General features: G+C 40.8%; 3 protein-coding genes across 3 annotated transcripts; 1 reads left to right on the forward strand and 2 right to left on the reverse strand.

Moving 5' to 3' along the window:
* The first annotated feature begins 379 nt into the window (after positions 1–379).
* On the forward strand, positions 380–2,443 carry LOC106310400 (transcription factor LUX-like). The gene is made up of 2 exons (XM_013747635.1): positions 380–1,493; positions 2,080–2,443. The coding sequence occupies exon 1, from the start codon at positions 562–564 to the stop codon at positions 1,477–1,479; it is 918 nt and encodes a 305-aa protein (XP_013603089.1). The 5' UTR covers positions 380–561; the 3' UTR covers positions 1,480–1,493; positions 2,080–2,443.
* A 263-nt stretch (positions 2,444–2,706) lies between these two features.
* On the reverse strand, positions 2,707–4,522 carry LOC106310389 (UDP-glycosyltransferase 76E11-like). Its single transcript, XM_013747626.1, has 2 exons — positions 3,826–4,522; positions 2,707–3,746 (listed from the first exon to the last, which is right to left on the reverse strand). The coding sequence occupies exons 1-2, from the start codon at positions 4,301–4,303 to the stop codon at positions 2,854–2,856; spliced, it is 1,371 nt and encodes a 456-aa protein (XP_013603080.1). The 5' UTR covers positions 4,304–4,522; the 3' UTR covers positions 2,707–2,853.
* Positions 4,523–4,605: 83 nt separating this feature from the next.
* On the reverse strand, positions 4,606–6,219 carry LOC106310409 (UDP-glycosyltransferase 76E4-like). Its single transcript, XM_013747647.1, has 2 exons — positions 5,736–6,219; positions 4,606–5,659 (listed from the first exon to the last, which is right to left on the reverse strand). Exons 1-2 carry the CDS (start codon positions 6,211–6,213, stop codon positions 4,785–4,787), a joined length of 1,353 nt encoding a protein of 450 aa, XP_013603101.1. The 5' UTR covers positions 6,214–6,219; the 3' UTR covers positions 4,606–4,784.
* Between the last annotated feature and the right edge of the window lie 14,897 nt (positions 6,220–21,116).

Genomic DNA, 21,116 nt, shown 5'->3' on the forward strand with positions numbered 1-21,116 from the left:
TGCTAGTCTGTGCCGTTAGATTGATCCTTAGACGCTTCCATAAATATCTAAAACATGATCCAACGGCTAAGATTTCTTATTGGGTGTCAACACTAATCACCGAATCTTTCTCCTCTTTTTCCTCTCCAGCTGGCCGAACAGACCGGCTATTCTCACTTTCTCTCCTAGGCCCCACAAAGGCAACTTGAAAGTAAATAGTAAATTACTTAAAAACCCACGGAGTTAGCTTAACTTTCTTATCCACGTGGGTCATCATACGTGGTTAAACTGGTAATTCGTCTTGTGTTTAATCACCTATGTCGCGACTAGTGTTACAAAACTTGCTCTCATGATGTGTTCGGTGGGAGATATTTAGAAGATCAAAAATATCTAGCTAACTCGTCCACGTTGGCACTAAGATAAAAATCCATCTGGAATTAGATAGTGTACTTTTCTCTTATCTTTTTGCTTTTGCTATTTTTTTTTCCAAGAAAAATATATTTTCAATCTTACGAGATCTCATCGATTTGGAGGTTCTAGATTTAAATCTGTATCTGAATTTCGAGAAATTAGAGAGTGAAGATGGGAGAGGAAGTGAGGATGAAGGATGTTTCCGGCGACGGAGATAGGGTTATGGAATGGGAGAAGGGCTTACCAAGCGACGAAGATTTGGCGACGCTCTCTTACTCTCTTGTCCCTTGGAATCTCGCGATGGCTTTCAGCATAACCCCGGAGAAGAGCCGTACCATCCAGGACGTGAATCGTGCTTCGGAGACGACGTTCTCGTCGCTGCGCGGCGGATCTTCCGGTCCCAACACCTCTTCGTCCACCAACCTCGGCGTCGCGGCAGAGGAGGAGGATCGAGTAGGATCGAGCAGTCCCGGATCGGATTCCAAGAAACAAAAGATATCGGAGGACTCCGCCGGGGTGGATATCTCTACGGCGGAGGAAGGAGATTCGGGAACTGAAGATCTCAACGGGAAGACACTGAAACGGGCGCGTTTGGTGTGGACGCCGCAGCTGCACAAGAGATTCGTGGATGTTGTGGCTCACTTAGGCATTAAAAACGCAGTGCCGAAGACGATCATGCAGCTGATGAACGTCGAAGGATTGACTCGAGAGAACGTCGCGTCCCACCTCCAGAAGTACAGGCTGTATCTCAAAAGGATGCAGGGATTGACTTTGGAAGGTCCCTCTTCTTCAGATAAGCTCTTCTCCTCAACCCCTGTGCCTCCACAGAGCTTCCAAGACCTCGGTAGCGGCCAAGGGAGTGGATCTGCCGGACATGTGGGAGTGCCGTCGATGATGCAGATGCCAGTCTATGCGCATCATATGGGTATGCAAGGGTATCATCACCAGAATCACGCTCATGATCCTTATCATCAGAACCATCATCGTGGAAGTGGCGGACCTGCAAATCCATATATGATGCAGCAGAACAAGTTCGGATCCATGGCGTCTTATCCTCCTGTCGGAGGTGGAAGCGCTAATGAGAATTAAAAGGAATTGAATAGGTGAGCTTTGTCTTTACTCGTCCAACTGATCAAGTTTCTGTCTTTTAAGTACAGTTAATATTCTTACACGATTTGATTGAAAGTTTGAAACTAATCAAGTTTCTTCTGTCTTTGCTATATATAAATGGTAATACAATAAAGTCTTTGGTCTTTTTCAGTCGACTTCTTCTCTGCATTTTAATTTTGTCATAACTAACATCAACTAAGTCGAAAACATGCTCTGATGGGAGTTTGAGACTTGATATAATTCAGAACAGAGTCGGTTCATCTTTGGGAAGTATAAACTGTTCTTAAAGCCATATGTTTGTGTAGCACAAGTGCTGTACTCTTCTAGTTTGATTATAGATATTGTAACAATAGTGATAGTTTCGCTATGCTTTTGGTAAATTAAACCATTCCTGCGTGTAAATCATTTGTAATTGCAAAAGGGTTGGTAATAATAACTCAAGAGTGAGTTTATCTTCCCTATTTTTTGTTCCTCTCAGCGAAGTTCATGTCTTCAGGTAGTATGGTCAGATTTAGGTACACCGTTCTAGAATACTCCTGCATCTTTACAGGCCTTGATCTTTCATGATTATTGTTACAGGTTCTTTTTACGAGTTTTTCTAAGCCCATCGTCATCATTGCATCATACATAGGAGATCAGCTGTTCAGACAACTCATCATGTCGAAACTAGACCAATGACTATTGTTGGAGCACAATGCATACATGAAGACCTCTGACTAGTTTCATGTACTGATTTCTATATTGTAATTTGAGGTAAGTCTCTTTCCTTACTCTTTGTAGTCACACCCTAAAAAGATAATCAAGAGAGCGTCTGTCGTATTTCTCAGCATTGTTAACTGTTTATTTCTTCTTGGGATGGCGTCAGACACAGTCTTTGTGTTTATCTACCTTCGATATATATATATATATATATATCAGTTAAAGACGACTATTATTTTCTCAAGTAATAACCTTTCATTGGATTAGAGAGCCAATTAACTTCGAACAATAGGGAGAAAGTGACATTACAAACAGATCTTATTGGTTTTAGCTACGTATGGTTCTACTTTGAGATTTAGATAATAATGTAATTACCTTTTCCTCTCCAATAGATGATCATACTTTTATAAAGAAACATTAATCTCCAGCAATATACTATTCTCTGCACATCACACATTCAGTGACAACCTTATCCTCACATTACACTAGTGTCCCCCGTTTGATTTTATTGTTGAAGAGTAAGAGTCTTCTAGAATAGAAAAGTACATTTATTTCTTAATAACAACACAAGTCATTATTTGTCCATTGCTTTCTTCAGCATAAGCTTTTTTAACTGTTCATTTCACTGGCAATACATGGTGAGTTATGTAGATACTAGTTTCTAATTTGTTTCACAGTCTTGAAGAAGTTTACAAACTCCTCTAGCGAGTTGTGTGAAGAACCTCCACTTCTGACAGAGGCTCTTAGTTTCTCCTTCAAACTAACGGCCCTCTTTCTCATCTTCTCTCCTTCCTCGCCCACCATTAACCTCTTCACAGCTCGCTCCACCGCTCCTCTGTCTAAATCGCCCTCCACTTGAACCCCAATTTTCCAAACACGGTCCAAGTAGCTCGCATTCACCTTTTGATCACCAGAAAACGGCTTGCAGATCATTGGAACTCCTTCCCCGATGCTCTCTAGTGTCGAGTTCCATCCACAATGGCTCCAAAACCCTCCTACTGCAGGATGAGCAAGTACTTCCTTCTGCGGTGCCCATTTCACAATGTAACCTCGATCTGAAACCATCTGACTAAACTCTTCAGGCAATGACTCTATCCATTCCGACTCACGTATTGACCCTGGCCTAATCACCCACAAGAAGTGTTGGTTGCTACTATCTAACCCCGAAGCTGTTTCCATCACTTCGTTGATTTCCATCAAAGCTAAGCTTCCCAAGCTTACAAATATCACAGAGTTTTGACTTCGTTTGTTCAACCATTCAATACAGCTCTTGTTCTCTTCAAGCAGACTTGTAGGAGCCGAGGCCACCATGTGAAGAGGGCCTACAGGGTACACTGGGATTTCTAGACGTTGTTGCAGCCACAACAGAGATGAGTTCTCTAGACAGCTTGTCGTGTTGATTATAACAGAAGAAGCTGTCCGTTTATCAACTGTATTCCTATAGATCTCCATTATGCTTTCTAATGATGCCCAACGTGACACCGGAAAGTCTTTGTATCTCAGGGGATGGAACTCTGGCACTAGCTCGTTCTGTTCTTCTTTGGGTTCTGCGAAAAAAAGTCAAGAACCATGCGGTTAGAGATTATACACACTAGTGAAAATAGAAACAGAGAAGTTTTAAAATACCATTGAAGGGAACCAGGGCATTTTCTGCATAGAGTTTTTCGAATACAGATCGGCAAGCAAAAGCAGTGGCACTTGTGGTGCTGAAAATAACGTTTGGGAGGTTGAACTCTTTGGCTGCAGCTTCAGCAAAGTACATGAACTCGTCGTAGATGACACATGCGATCTCATGACTTTGTTGTATCAACAACTGACCCAGACAGTCCTTGAAGCTCACCTGACACTCTTTGTTGAGCTTATGCAGAAACCGTATTGGCCCTAGATTCTTGAAATCAGACTCCGGTAAGCTTTCTGGAATGGTGACAAACTGAAAGTCAGTGGAGTCATCTGGAGGGTTAAAGTAATTGAATTTGGTCTGAGCAACGGTGATTGAGAAACCCTTCAAGTGAAGAGTTTTGGCAAGTTGCATCATTGGAGATATATGTCCTTGAGCTGGAACTGGAACCAACACTAGCCTTTTCCTCGCTCGCTTTTCCTCCATTTTTTTTTTCCTGTAAGAACAACTAAAAAGTAATCTCCCCTACGAGTTTTAATGAAAGAAGTATCTTCTCCATGTAAACATCATATTTTCAGGCTTGTGGGCTCTATTCACCACATGTGAAGTAGGCATGTGGTGTATGATGTATGTCAGTACGATAAGGCGGTTGCATCTCTTTATCTTGTTAGAGAAATCAGAGACAAAATCAAAGTTGCTTCTTACTTCTTGGTCCTCTTTGTCTTCTTTGGCTTCATGTAAAATTATTTATTTTTCTTCAATGCAACAATTCCATAATAGGCAAACTGCCAAAAGAGACTCATAATTGATTTGAATTGCTTTTTTTTTTTTTTTTTTTTAAAATGGATTTAAAAGAAAACCATGTACTTCACGAATTTTATTTGATCAAAACATTCACTGATCTGTTTTTTTTTTCCTGATGAACCAATCATTCAGTGATCTATTGTAATACATGAAGTGCAGCTCCTTAGTCAGTCTCCAAGTACTTGACGAGCTCATCCAATGCATTATATGAAGAGCCTCCGTTTCTCACACTAGCTTTGACCTTGTCTTTTAGAAGACGAGCTCTATCCCTCATGCATGCACCTTCTTCATCCACAATCAACCTTTTCACAGCTCTCTCGACCGTTACTCTTTCAACTTCACCTTCAAGCTGAATTCCTACACTCCAGACGCTTTCTATATACATAGCGTTTAACAACTGCTCGCCATGAAAAGGCCTGCAAATCATTGGAACTCCTTCCGCAATGCTCTCGAGCGTTGAGTTCCATCCACAGTGGCTCCAGAAGCCCCCCACTGCAGGATGCGCAAGTACTTCTATCTGCGGTGCCCATTTCACAATGTATCCTCTTTCTGACACCGTCTTTCGCAGTTCCTCTGGAAATGTCTCTATCCAATCGGGACAAGTGATAGAACCGCTTCCGGTGACCCATAAGAATGGTTGGTTGCTATCAGACAACCCCCACGCAGTCTCCACAACTTCCTTGGTTTCCATGTGAGCCATGCTTCCCATGCTTATGTATATGACTGACCTCGGTTTCTGCTTGTTCAGCCATTCAATGCAGCTTCTGTCTTGTTTCAATAAACTGGAAGGCGCTGAAGCTGTAATGTGAAGAGGGCCTAAGGGGTACACTGGAATTTTGAGTTCTTGTTGCAGCCAAGACAGAGACAAGCTCTCTAGACAGTTTGACGTGTTTATGATGAAAGCGGAAGCTGTTCTTTTGTTGACTATTTCCCTACGCATCTCCAGATGTGGCTCTAATGGCCCAAGTCCTGAAGGTCGTAGGTGTTTGTATCTTAATGGATACAAATTTTCAACCACCTTGTCTTGCACTTCTGGATCTGCAAATTAAAATGAAACCATTGTTAGTGAAACGATTGATCTTAGATGAGTTATTAAGCTTTTAGTTTAGGACACCTTCTATGTCGGAGAAGAACCTCTCGGCATTGAGTTTGCTGAGAACGCATCGTGATGCATGATTTGTAGCACTTGTAGTGGTGAAGATGACACAGGGAATCTTAAACTCTCTAGCTGCAGCTTCACACGAGTACATGGACTCGTCATAGATGATACATGCTATATCATTACCTTGTTGAAGCAACAACTGAGCTATACAATCCTTGAAGCTTGCCTCGTTCGTTTTGTTGTGCTTTAACGCAAACTCGATTGGCCCGAGTCTCTTCAGTTCAGACTCAGGTAAGCTTTCGGGTATGGTGACAAACTGAAACCCAGGGAAGTCTGGTGAAGGGCTTATTCGATTGAACTGTCCCTGAGCTACTGTAATTAAGAAGCCTTTCAAACTAAGGGCTTTCCCAAGCTGCATAAAGGGAGTTACATGTCCTTGTGCTGGAACTGGAACTAACACTATCCTTTTCTTTTCTTGCTTTTTCTCCATTGCTTAACCTCTATGTTGAAGATAGTTCTAGATCTAGTCCAAGAAGCAGGGGCTGATGCCTTTCTCAGTGCTGAAAATCAAGGAAGTTGGTGACACCTCTCTTTCTTTCTCTCTCCTTTCATTCCTCGTTGGACAACTGCTCTAAATAAATAATCCTTTATACTTATTAAAATCCCATTTCTATTAAAATACTTGTTTAAGTGTTCCTTTCATGTGCAAAAATTAGGTCAAGCCGTCAAGAGAGAAAAGAAGAAGAAAACTCTAGGTCATCTGATCTCCCTCCGTGGTTGGCGGTGCTCTTCATCGTCGCTATGTGAGGGAGGATCTCCTCTTTCTCTTTAGTTTAATCTAGGTTTCTATGGTTTATGGTGGTTTAGGTGAAGGTCGTTGTTGTCAAGTCGAGGGTTGCTTTAGATTTGGGTTGTGGTGCTTCTGTTTCTCTTTGGTTGCTTGCAGTTATGGTCAATTCTTTTTTCGCCTTGTTCTAGCTTTTTGGATTCGTCAGTGTGAGGTATATTTGCTGTGGAGGAATCTACTAGACCTCTCCTTTATCTACCATGGATTGGGCGAGCGTTTCGAGACGAAGCAGTGAGTTTGATTTGTAGGTTTTCTCTTGCGAGGAGGTCACCAGTTTTAGCTCTTTAGATCTCTATTCTGCCTAACGAGTATCCGCGTGTAAGACCTGTAAATCTTCGCCGGTGTTTTTCCCTTTAGCATTTCAAGTTCTTGTGTCCTTGAGCCTAGGTATTTGGTTTTGACTTGGTTCTGCCTTGACTCCGGTTTGCAACAGTCTCTGGTGTTGATGTAAGTTTATCCTCGCACATGCTTGTCCTGATGGTGCACCTGTTTTGGCTTGGTGGTGTACCCTTCAGGGTTGGGTTTGCCTAAGTCATGGGTTCTTTGGTTATCTTCGGTCTCATGTTTCTCAGGAGTGTCTGCGAGTTATGATCAGTCCATTAGTTCCAGTTTTAGTACCTGTGGCTCTCTAATGCTTTTTTTTCATATTATCCTACCTCATTGTTATTGTCTCCTTCTTTTGGGCTATTGCTTCCGGAGATATTATCATTTTCTGCCGGTTTTTGTAATCCACGGTGTGTTCCGTTATAAAAGTTTATAAAATTTTGAATTAAAAAAAAAAGTGTTCATTTCATGTGCCAACTACTATGTCTTAATGGGATAACAAAAGGAACACATTACCATTAATTTAGTTTTGTTTTGGCTGATGTAAGAGTTGATAGATTCTTCCTTCATGATTAACTTTCCCAATGCTGGAAAGTCAGGGAAGTTGGTGACCTCTCTCTCTCCCTCGTTGGACAACATCTCTAAATTAATGATCCATTATAATTATTAAAAAATCCTGTTTGTATTAAAATACTCCACAATCATCTAAATGATGCCTGCAATTTTATTCAGCTGTTAAGTGTCTCTCATGTGGCAACTACTTTATCTTAATGGAATAACAAAAGAAAGACAATAACATTAATTACAGAAACAGCCAGGTGTTATTTTTGTTAGTTTTGTATACGCTAAGGCCAACGTTAACAGTTAGAGAGTCCTCAAGTCTCTGACAAGAATTAAAAATATTAATTTAAATTATAATTATAACCAGATTTTAGTTAAAAATATTAATTTAAATTATAATTATAACTAGATTTTTATCCTTGTACATATCATTTTCATTAACAAAATTATTTAAGTAAGTTATAATTTTTTATATAACTTATAGATTTAAAAGTTTTATATATGTACGTCATATGTTTAAGGTATATTTTAGGTGTAGTAAATCGTAAACCGTGAGACAAATTCTTACATGCGTCATGCTAAAGGTGGGCGTTTGGACACCCTTTCGGACTACTCGGATTTTAGAATTTTAGACTTAGAGATGTAATCTTCATTTAGGTATTTATAAATTTTGGTCAGATTCAATTTGGATCTTTGCAGATATGATTCAAGTACAAATACCTGTTTAAATTATGTAAACAAAATAAAAATTTTAAATATAATTTAAAATCCAAAGTAAAAATAATATACAATATAGAAATTTGAATAGTTTTAACAAAATACTTAAACTTAACATGAAATTAGTTCTATTTCAATATTTGGATGGCAAACCGTAAGCATTTAGAGTATTTCTAGTGTTTTAAATATTTTTGACTATTTCAGATATTTACGTTTACATATTTTTGATATTTTCAAGTATTTTTAAGCATTTTGAATATTTGTGATTATTTTAGATATTTTTGAATATTAAATATAAACATAATTAATATATTTAAGCATATAAAGTCATTTCAATATTTTTGGGGATTCAAAATATTTTGGTTTGAACAAGGTTTGGTTTTGGTTCTTCGTGTATGATCTCACTAAAATTACCCTACAGAGTGAATTACTCTCTCAAATAAAAGGTTCTATCGTAGTACTTAAGAAACAAATCCACAAGGAGCTAGGGAACCTAATAGATCCAATCAGAGTGATTAAATTAGGTTGATTAGGTTTAAATATAAATAAGCAGGTTGTGAGCAAGGAAGTTGCTCGGTTGATTTGATTGGGTTTTTGGTACTTAGATGAAATAGCTAGACTTAGGGTTTTGTGGGAACCGAAATTCGCACTGTCGATTTACGTTTAAATTAGGAAACTAGGAAAACCCTAATTTCCCAGAGGTCCCGGATCTCTGCGAGAGCCAACGGCAACTGACCAATTATATGCGGAAATCATGGAAAGATAACAAACGAGTTTGGAGAAAACAGTAGATCTTATTTCGAGTCCGCATGAGAGAGTTGCGATCATTACAAGAGTTTCTAAGTACCGAGCATCCGTCCCGCTCGGTCGCTACATAGCGAACACATTTCATGTTTTCCGCCATTCGAACTCTCGGCACTTAGAAACTCTTGTAATGGTCGTAACGCTCTCACGCGGACTCGAAATAATATCTACTGTTTTCTCCAAACTCGTTTGTTATCTTTTCATGATTTCCGCATATATTTGGTCACTTGCCGTTGGCTCTCGCTGAGATCTGGGACCTCTGGGAAATTAGGGTTTTCCTAGTTTCCTAATTTAAACGTAAATCGACAGTGCGAATTTCGGTTCCCACATTGACTCTGTAGGTGTTGTCCATCAATGCTATGGTACTCCTGTCAATCGATCTTGGTTGGTGTATGTCGATCGATGCTCGGTGGTTGGTGTCGATCGACACCAATGTGACCCGCCAAAACTCATCAGACTTTCTACCTCGAAATCGCCTTCTTTCAGCTTCTCTTCCTTCACCACTTGCCAAAAATCATCCTCAATAATGGCATTCACGTGGTGCATCATCACATCATCCCCTACTCCTCTTGTTGAAGCTTCTTGCCTTCTAATAGCATCTCCTGTCTGCGCAACCTGTATCTCCATCTTCTTCACATGAGAACCCAAAGTTTCAAATTTGTGTTCAGGTTGTTGTAGACAGAATCTATCTTCCCATTGAAGTCCACTGTCATTCGCTACTGTGCCTCAAGAACCCTATCAAGCATCTCTTCGAACTTGTTGTGGGAAACGAAATTCGCACTGTCGATTTACGTTTAAATTAGGAAACTAGGAAAACCCTAATTTTCCAGAGGTCCCGGATCTCTGCGAGAGCCAACGGCAAGTGACCAAATATATGCGGAAATCATGGAAAGATAACAAACGAGTTTGGAGAAAACAGTAGATCTTATTTCGAGTCCGCATGAGAGAGTTGCGATCATTACAAGAGTTTCTAAGTACCGAGCATCCGTCCCGCTCGGTCGCTACATAGCGAACACATTTCATGTTTTCCGCCATTCGAACTCTCGGCACTTAGAAACTCTTGTAATGGTCGTAACGCTCTCACGCGGACTCGAAATAATATCTACTGTTTTCTCCAAACTCGTTTGTTATCTTTTCATGATTTCCGCATATATTTGGTCACTTGCCGTTGGCTCTCGCGCACGTTCGTCTGGTAATCGTGTGCCAGTCTTGGAAACAGAGCATGTCAAGAATAATTCCTCAGAGTTTCTAAGTGCCGAGGATTCTGAGTCTATAAAGTTGTCACTCGTGCCTCTCGCCTAGGACTCCTTATAAACTCGCTCCTAGGTCGGTTTACGTTTTTTCCTCTTCTGCCCTTAAGCCGTCATAACTTAAAAATGGAGATATTCCGTTTTTCCCGATCTTTCTAATTATCTTCGAATACTTCATATTTATCCGCGGAAACTTGACATTTATCTTTCCTTGCGAACCAAGCATAAACCGTCCTACGGTTTCTGGGTTTTTGGTTAAGAAATCGTAAGTGGGTTTCGAGTCACATCCTAGGTCTCTTTGGGCCGTTATTTGACTCGAAACGTTTATTTCGGCTTCTTTCGATAAAAATGAACTTTTTGCAGTTTTTATCGTAAAGTTCGATTGATGACTTCAAATGACGAGAAACATGAAATGGGTTGGCTACAGACTTCGGGAGATAGCATTAAAAAGTAGACGAGAATGCATGGATTCGTGTCGTATTGATTTCTAAGAAAGCACGGTCGCCACGTAGCGACCGAGTCGTGTGCGTGCTCGGTCGCTACGTTGCGACCGAGTTTCGGGGAGAGCTCGGTCGCTACGTAGCGACCGAGCTTCGGTGAGAGCCCGGTCACTACGTAGCGGCCGAGCTTCGGGGAAAGCTCGGTCGCTACCAAGCACGCCACGTAGCGACCGAGTCGTGTGCTTGCTCGGTCGCTACGTAGCGACCGAGCTTCGGGGAGAGCTCGGTCGCACCGAGCACGCTGCGTAGCGACCGAGCACGCTGCGTAGCGACCGAGCACGCTGCGTAGCGACCGAGCACGCTGCGTAGCGACCGAGCACGCTGCGTAGCGACCGAGCACGCTGCGTAGCGACCGAGCACGCTGCGTAGCGACCGAGCACGCTGCGTAGCGACCGAGCACGCTGCGTAGCGACCGAGCACGCTGCGTAGCGACCGAGCACGCTGCGTAGCGACCGAGCACGCTGCGTAGCGACCGAGCACGCTGCGTAGCGACCGAGCACGCTGCGTAGCGACCGAGCACGCTGCGTAGCGACCGAGCACGCTGCGTAGCGACCGAGCACGCTGCGTAGCGACCGATTACACTACGTACCGACCGAGCTTTGGTGAGAGCTCGGTCACTACGTAGCGACCAGCTTTTGCGCTGGTTGCTACGCGGCAACCTTGTTCTCGTCTTTTCTCCGATTCTTCGTAAAAATAGATCTTTTTCTAAGATTTATTTTTCGTAAAAACGTTCATGCCGATTTTTACGGACTTTCAGACATTGATTCCGTCGTGACCGATTTTGACCCCAACAGGGTTCTATTCAGGTAATCAGGATTATAATCCTATAGATGCTTAATAGTTATATGCATGATATTATCGAGCTCAAGCTCTTAATAACAAACCGATCGGCTATTGACCAGATGAAGTGTCGATCGATGATTCTAGAGGAATATCGATTGATACACTTGTTTCACCGTCAATCGATTATTCTATAGGAATATTGATCGACGAGCGTTAGTCAAGCTTTACGCACGGGTTGAATAATGCTCACTAGGCTTCCTAGATCAGCTTTCGCTTTATTCTAGCAATCCGAGCTCAATTAGGACAAATTTAAGGTGAGATGCAAGTGATGACTTGAGTCTACCACTCCTAGGTCAAGTTCTAGCTAGCTAAACTAGAAACATGCATTAATGACAATCCTAATGATGAATATCACAACTAGCAATCTATTGTTAGGGCTAATCCCTCATAACCTATTTAAACCATAAACCTAACAATAGAACTACTCAGACATAGCTAAGCAATTCATAACAGCAATGATAAGGTAAGAAAGCTGCATAGATAGATAGATAATAATGGAGTTCCAATCACAAATCTCTTTGGATCTTCTCTCTAAATCTACTAAAATTCTAGAAAACCTTTGCTGTGAAAATAAGAAAACAAGAAAGCACACCTTGCCTCTAACATGTTGGCAAGCTATAAATATTAGGTTAAAACTTGTTAAAGGTAATCTTGTAAATTGGTGAAGTCTTGGGCTCTAAGTCGGCTTAGAACAAAACGGGCTTCTGCGCGCTTCGCTGTCGATCGATGTCACAGGGTGTGCATCGATCGATTATTTCTTCTAAATGTCGACCGTTGGTCTTGCTCAACGGTCAGCTCGGATGCTCTCTCCAATTATCTCCAAAATGCTCAAAAATCATCACTTTCCTCCAAAACATTCCTGAACCTATAAATATACTAAATAGACTTTAGAATATAATAATTAGTTATTAAAACACTTATAAACCATGGGTAAAAGTGGGTAAAATTCATGGCCTATCAACTCCCCTAGACTTACCCTTTTGCTTGTCCTCAAGCAAAACATACATGTAGTCTCTCTGAAAGAGGTTTGAAAACAGTAGGGACTCACAGATTTAAATCTCATAATCATCACCTTAGGAAATCCTAGTCCCAAAAGCACACTATACCATATCCTAGTGTAGCAACCAAATTCACCTAGTCAACCACTTAGCAAATCCTATCTGACAATCCCCTCTACCAACCTCATTTCTTGCGTAAATAAAAGTATAGGCTTTACCTTGGGAGTATCGATCACATGATGCAAGGATGCTCAAACAAGTATCTGGACCTGCAAGTAAATAAGAGTTTCTTTCCTCTCTCTCTCTCTCTACTAATTTCTTTCTCAGTCAAAGTCTGCTTTATTGCAAGATCATTGACCAAGATTGGACATGCTTCCATGAATCAAGCTTTAATGGTTTTAGCCACCAAATCCTGTTCACTTCTTTTTGACCTATATCCTAGGATTATTTGTGAATCAAGCCTTGATGGTTGTAGCTACCAAGTCCTGTTCTAATCATTTACCTATAGAATTTTTATGAATCAAACATTAATGGTTGTAACCACTAAGGCATGTTCGAATTATTTTCCTAAATTATTATTTATAACTATATAAGTATATTTATTTATTTTTTTAAATACTAAATTTCGAAATAGAGAGAGAGAGAGAGAGCGAGGGTGATATATCTACACAAGGCTTTACCTTCCAAATTTGTTTAAAGAATCCGATCCCATGTATACCAAGCCCTAAGACAAAAAAAGTTGACCTCTGTTAGGTTGAAGGTCAGCTTTGGTTCCTTCAAACATTCTCATCAAGTGTAACATAGTTGACAGGTTGATCCACTTTAGTATCTTAGTGCTATCTGCAACTAGTAAGTCTAGAATGGTGTGGTTAGCTAACAAGCAAAATCAATAAGTTCATTGTCCTCTTCTTGACTCAATAAAAACTTATTTGAAAACATTTTAAATAAGGCTCATGAAATAAACTAATATCAGTAAACCTCTCCCCAGACATAAACTACACTGTCACCAGTGTAAATTCAGTCGGAGTTATGGTGATAACTAAAGCAAAAGGACTCAATGTAACAAGTTATAACGATATACCAGACCGGAGTATATGTCGATCGATGTAAAGATGTTTTCATCGGTCGCGGCAGGTTATGTTCTGTTGATCGATGTCGGTAGTGTTTCGTCGGTCGACTCTTGGCAATCGTCTACTCGGATCTTTTATGTTTTTTTTTATGGCCTGCAAAAATTTAAAACGAACATAAGTACTAAACTAATAAAAACCAATTAAAATTACCTAATAGTGGGTTGCCTCCCACTCAGCGCTTTGTTATAGTCATTTAGCTTGACTTTGGAGGTGATGTGACTAGTAATGTGGAAGGCTGGTACTTGCTGGGAAGCAAGTCTCCATCTCTTCTCTTCTCTTGTTGAACCATGTACCAGTGAAGTCTCTCATTGCCTTGTCTCCTCTGCGACATTTATCCTTCATTGTTGCAGTTGTATTCTCTATCTTCTGCAATCTGTCTCCTAGACTTTAAAGGTCGAACTGATGTCTCACAAGTGTGGCGTATGTGTCATCTGAGATCTCCTTTCCATGGTTGTTAACATCGGACATGGCTGATGTCACCTTTGTTACTACCTGTCCTCGGTCTGTTGGTGTGGCTTCGTTGATATTCAGTGTGATTGTCGGTCGATTTGTTGATTCGTCTATCGATCGATGTTGATGCCTCTGGACGACTCGCAATGTATTTCTGAATCTCAGCTATCTCCCTCTGCATTGCTTCTGTCTGAGAAGTCAAAGAACTGATGGTGTTGTTCCATGGGAAATAGATGTCATCACATCTCATGTCGAATCTGTTTTCTGATGCTCCCAGAGTTCCATATATCTCTTGTACTATCTGATCAAGTTCTGCTTTGGTGTAAAAATCTGGTACGAACTTCGTCGGGATTGATGGTGCTGGGTCATCGTTGATCGATGTCGAGAAGTTTCTGTCGATCGACGGTAGTGTAGTCGGCCGCATGCTCTGTCTGCATTCTGGCTATGTCTTGCCTCATCTCTTCCAAGCATGTAGTCAACCAACTAATGTTTTCATTCAATGGGTAGTAGACACCATCAATCTTCATCTGGAAGTCATCTTCTTTCTTTCCCTGTGCTCCACATATTCCATAAAGCATCTCACTGATCTCATCTTTGGTGTAGATTTCTGGTACCAGCTTGGTCTGTGTGAATGATCTTTCATGTTCTGGAAGACATATGTAGCTGTGCTCATCCATTGAGGCTCTTTCCAGAATATTTCTGATATCATCCTTGGACACATGGATGATGTGTCCATCTACACCCCGTGCATGTCCATGCTCATCTCTGTAGACTCCGTATTCATCCTTCTGTTCCCAGTGGAATCTCCTTACTTCATCACTTCGTAGGCTCTTTTTCCAAACTCTAGGCGTCTGTCTATCGATGTTGGGACGTCAATGTCGACCGACGGTCGAGTATGCTATCGATACTTTGGCTTGAAACAATCATCTACTCCACCAGTTGTGTAGTAGGATTCGTTTGTAACTCTCCTCTGGTGCTATGGGGTGTTGCGTTGTTGCACGAAGAGATTTTCTGCTCCATTAGCCATCTGAAGAATGTCTGCAATGTCCTCTCTGGATACTTGGAGTGCATGTTCATCCATTTCTCTTGCATAGCCTTCTGTATCCCTGAAAGTACCAAACTCATCTGGTGTTAGATGGTTATTATTCTGTTTAGGTTTTTCGCTTACAGTGGATGTTGGCTTTGAACGATTGTCGATCGATGGCGTTTAGCTCTGGTGAAAGGGCGATAGAAACGAGTGCCTCTTCCACAAGCTTCTGCAAAGAGTGAATCTGTATCTGAGCGTTCATGGTGGTTGAGCAGTTCTTCAGTGGTGAACCCTTCATGTAACTCGTCTGCTCCTGGCTCATGTATTTCACTTTCTATTGCGTAGCTCTCGTGATATTGATCATTTGCCCAACTACCAATTAAATGGTCTCCTTCTTTTGCATGGTCGACTCCATTGTCGATCGATGTTTAGTAGGTAATGCCGGTCGATGCTCGTCTGCGGTTTGTATGGTGATGATGAGTGTCGATCGATGTTGTGATGGTTCTGTCGATAGACGTCGCATTCCTTATTCCATAGGAATGGTGGAGAAGTCTATCTTCCTCAGCACGAATACCTTGATACTTTGTAGCTTGTTCCTCCTCATAATCCTCATCATACGCATCTGTATGCAGATCATCTCTGTCTATAGTAGCTACTGCAAAGGTGGGATTGTAATAGTCATTCTCCCAACTGTCAATAGAACCTTCTGGAGAATCGTCTATCACATCGTCTGGACTACTATCGATCGATTCTTCGAGGTGATTGTCGATCGATTTCCGATTGGCACTATCGATCGATGTGGGGGTGTGAGCTTCGATCGACGCGGAATACTCTGTCTCGTACTCAGCTCCACAGTGAAATGCTGGTATGAGTCCTGAATCATCGACTCTTCTGGAGGACGTCTGTGGCTGTGTAACTGGTATTGGATCAAAGTAGGCGTTCGGGTCTATGAGTGTCAGACACAACTGGTTGGTTTACATGTTGCACATTGCTCCTACTGTTCATAAGAAAGCTCTTCCAAGCAATAGAGACGAGTTCCAGTTCAGCTTGATATTCAAGACATGGAAATCAACCGGAACGAGGGCATTACCAATCTGCACCTCAAGGTCTCTGACAATTCCTCCTGAGTTCTTCTGAGAACAATCCACAAAAGTGAACGATTCCTTGAAAGGTTCCACCTTCAGACCTAGCTGGTCTGCCATAACTCTAGGTACGATGCTGACTGATGTTCCTGTGTCACACAATGCATGTGGGAACTCAATACCTTTTACCAGACATGGTATTGTAAACTTCCCATGATCACTCTTCTTCTTCTTCTTCAGTGTGATCCTATTCTTCATCTTTTCTCTGACCTGATGGAACATTCTCCTAATGTCCTCTTCAGTCTCCTTGGTCTCTCTGTAGAACATCCACAATATGTGGGTAAAGTAGGCTTCCTCGAATGTTTTCTCTAGTGGAATCCTGAGGACTCTCTTAAGAAAACTTTCCATCTCCTTCTCATTATCTCCCCTCTTCAGATGCTTAGCAACCTTTTCCTTTCTCTTCCTCAAGGTTCTCCCCATAGGAGCCTTATAAACTTCCATAGGTTCTGGTGCATCATTTGAATGTGTACTGATGGTCTCTGGTGGGTTAGCTGAAGGTTTCGGTTGTGGTCTGAGTGCTTTGATTCGTGCGCTGTCAATCTTTGGCACTGCACTCGGAATGTGAGAGGTGCTCGTCGATCGATGGGTACTGAAGGTTGTCGATCGGCGGTGGTCTCTCGTTGTCGATCGACGACTGGCTCAATTTGTAAAGGACTGGGCGAATGTGGGTGTCTTGCTGCGAACTCCTCGTGGGTCATGATCCTCACGGCATTGTACGATGCAACGGACTCTGAATATGTCGTCGATCGATTTTTTGGAAAGCTTGTCGATCGGTTTTGGTTGAAGTCCGTCGATCGATGTCCTAATTCTGACGTCGGTCGACACCAATGTGATCTGCCAAAACTCATCGAGCTTTCTAATTCGAAATCCCCTTCTTGCAGCTTCTCATACTTCACCACTTGCCAGAAATCATCATCAATGATGGCTTTCACATGGTGCTTTATTACATCATCTCCTATACCCGTTGTTAAAGCTTCTTGCTTCTTAACAACTTCTCCTGTCTGAACAACCTGCGCCTCCAACTTCTTCAGATGAATGCTCAAAGTCTCAAACTTTGTGTTCAGGTTGTTGTAGGCAAAATCAATCTTCCTATTGAAATCCACCGTCAGGTTCTGCTGTCCTTCAAGCACCCAATCAAGCATTGCTTTGACCTTTCTCTCTTGAGTCTGTGGTGGTGGTTTCTGGTAAGATGAGTTTCCATAACTCATGCTGTTGTTGCTGCTGTAGTTCTGGCTGTATGGTTTCTGGTACTGTGAACTCTGGTTGAAATTACTCCTCTATCCATTGTCATAAATGTTTCCACTCTGGTTTCCAGACCTCTGAAATCTAGTTCCACCAATGAAGTTCACATCCTCCTCTACTCCTACTCTATCCTCTGTGTCTACAACATCTGCATCCTCTACCAAGCAAGCCTGCTTCCTAAGAAGCTTGTGAACACTGTCCAACTTTGCTTTCACCTCATCCATCTGCTCCTTTCCAAGGATAACTGCAGATTTCTTTCTCTCAAAGTCAGTGTTCTTGGTGCTGTTGTTGGATGCTGAGTTCTCAATAAGTCTCACAGCTTCTTCTGGATTCCTAGTGTTGAAGTTCCCTTCGTTGGAAGCATCAAGAGCCATCTGATACTGCACTGCGATGCCTCTGAAGAAAGTACTGAGCAGCTGTACTTCATTGAATCCATGGTTTGGACAATCTCTCTGGTAAGACTTGAATCTGATCCAGGAGCTTCTGAATGGCTCTGTAGGCTCCTGAGTGAATGTAGCAATCTTGCTCCTCAAGTCTTCTTGCGTTCTTGATGTCGGCCCAGGATGTAAGAGATCCTGGTGGTAACTGCTTAAGCCAATGCGAAGCCTCTCCAGCAAGTGAGTACTTGAAGAGCTTGCAGAACAGGTAATCCTCAGGGACTCCATTGACTTTGATAGCAAATATAAAATCCTAGAACCTCTCCAGATGGTCCATAGGATGCTCCTGAGATAACCCACAGTAGGGTGTCTGTCCCACGAGTGTGTAGTACTGCGGCCTCAACTCGAAATCGCCTCTCTGGATAGTTGGAGGGCGAATAGCTGATCTGTTGGCATAGAACTGATCCGGACGATTGTAATCAGCCAACGTTCTGGGTCGAGCAGCCTCATCTACATGTTGAGCAATTCCTGTAGCATCAATATCGGGCTCAAGGATTACAGTCCCCTGAGCATCTATCCTCTGACCTGCTGCATTACACATATGACCCTCCTTGTCATGCAGGTCTCCATTCTCATCTCGCACAAGAACCAAAGTAGCAACCATGTCTCGCGGCTCAGTATCGATCGATGTTCAGGATGAAGTATCGATCGATGTCAGATGGAAGATATCGGTCGACGGAAGAGTGGCATCGGTCGATGGTGGTGAGCGAGTGTCAGACGACATAATCGGTGTCTGGGTCGACGGTGGTTGGCGAGAGTCGATCGACGAACTATCGTTGATGTCGATCGATGAGAAGTGTCTTTCTTTGCGGATCGAACGTTCCAAGCTTGCGGGATCTGATGAGAATATAAATTGAGTTTCCTTGTTGCTTCTGGTACTATTGGGCATGCACCTTGAAAGACAAGAAATTTTTATGCCAGAAAGTAGTTTAAAGAAGCAATCTATACAAAATCAGACTAAATCTATAGGCGATCAAAGTTCCCCGGCAACGACGCTAAATTTGATCTCACTCAAATTACCCTAAGGAGTGAATGACTCTCTCAAATAAGAGGTTCTATCGTAGTACTTAGGGATTGAATCCACAAGGAGCTAGGGAACCTAATAGATCTAATCAGAGAGATTAAGAAGGTTGATTATGTTTAAATATAAATAAGCAGGTTGTGAGCAATGAAGTTGCTCGGTTGATTTGATTGGGTTTTTGGTACTTAGATGAAATAGCTAGACTTAGGGTTTCTATTCAGGTAATCATGATTAGAATCCTATAGATGCTTAATAGTTATATGCATGATATTATAGAGCTCAAGCTCTTAATAACAAACCGATCGGCGTTCGCTTTCTAAGTTTGTCTATTGACCAGATGAAGTGTCAATCGATGATTCTAGAGGAATATCGATCGATACACTTGTTTCACCGTCGATCGATTATTCTATAGGACTATCAATCGGCGAGTGTAAGTCAAGCCTTACGCACGGATTGAATAATGCTCACTAGGCTTCCTAGATCAGCTTTCGCCTTACTCTAGCAATCCTAGCTCAATTAGGACAGATTCAGGGTGAAATGCAAGTGATGACTTAGAGTTTGCAACTCCTAGGTCAAGTTCTAGCTAGCTAAACTAGAAACATACATTAATGACAATCCTAATGATGAATACAACTAGCAATCTATAGTTGGGGCTAATCCCTCGTAGCATATTTAAACCCTAAACCTAACAATAAAACTACTCAGACATAGCTAAGCAATTCATAACATCATTGAAAAGGTAAAAAAACTGCATAAATAGATAGATAATAATGGAGTTCCAATTACAAATCTCTTTGGATCTTCTCTCCAACACTACTAAAATTCTAGAAAACTTTTGCTGTGAAAATTTAAAAACAAGAAAGTAGACCTTGCCTCTAACATGTTGGCAAGCTATAAATATTAGGTTAAAACTCGTTAGAGGCAATCTTGTAAATTGGTGAAGTCTTGGGCTCTAAGTCGGCTTGGAACAAAACGGGCTTCTGCGCGCTTCGCTGTCGATCAATGTCACAGGGTGTGCATCAATCGATTATTAAATATCGACCGCTGGTCTTGCTCGACGGTAAGCTCGGATGCTCTCTCCAATTATCTCCAAAATTCTCCAAAATTATCACTTTCTTCCAAAACATTTCTGAACTTATAAATATACTAAATAGACTCTAGAATATAGTAATTAGTTATTAAAACACTTGTAAAGCATTACTAAATGTGGATAAAATCCATGGTCTATCAATGTACCAAAATTTTGGACCCGTTTGTATATTTTACCGGCTTTGAATAAACTTTTGTATATTTCGGTCATATTCAGTTCGATTTTTCGGTTTTGAATAACTGATTCAACATATTTGGAATTAAATAATATATCATCAAACAAGTAATAAAAGGAAGATATAAACCTTAGATAGAGTGTCCATGTAGGCGAAAATAATCGGCCAATGAAAATCTATATTTTTGCCATGTCACCTCCTCTATTTGTTTTTACAAAATGATCTTTTAACTTTTTACTTAAACAATTATAACTAAAAATATTTTTTTTAGTAAAATATATTATTTATATAAATATAATTATATTTTTTTATTTACATAATAGTTTGTAAAGAAATATTTAGTGTAAATAATATCATAATTTTATAAAATACTAAAATAAATTGGGCTGATTTTCAACTTTCACAAATAAAAATATTATTTGTAAAATTAGAATAGAATATATCAAGAATATTCTTTTTTAGGAGAGAAAGTAGAAAAATACATCGTAGAAAAATACATCTCTATTATGAAATTCCTCTATTTTAGAGAAAAAAAATAGAGCAATACATTGGAGATGGTCTAAGGCATGACCGACGTAAATAATCGACGTTGAGATTTCAGCTTTTCTGATTCTTACTATTCTAATGTTTCAATATAATTTGAATATTCCTTTTGTTTTATAATATAATGATTTAAAAGTATTTTCACTATATAAATTGTTTTTATATTTCAATGTAACTTTATATTTATTAGATATTGCGTGGCCAATTAAATTATGTAAATTACTGTGTAATTGATTAAATTTATATATTAAATGACAGTTTTCTAAAATAATAACTTTTAAATATTACAGAT

Source organism: Brassica oleracea, chromosome C1 (assembly GCF_000695525.1).
Source record: "Brassica oleracea var. oleracea cultivar TO1000 chromosome C1, BOL, whole genome shotgun sequence".
Classification (NCBI taxonomy): Eukaryota; Viridiplantae; Streptophyta; class Magnoliopsida; order Brassicales; family Brassicaceae; genus Brassica; species Brassica oleracea.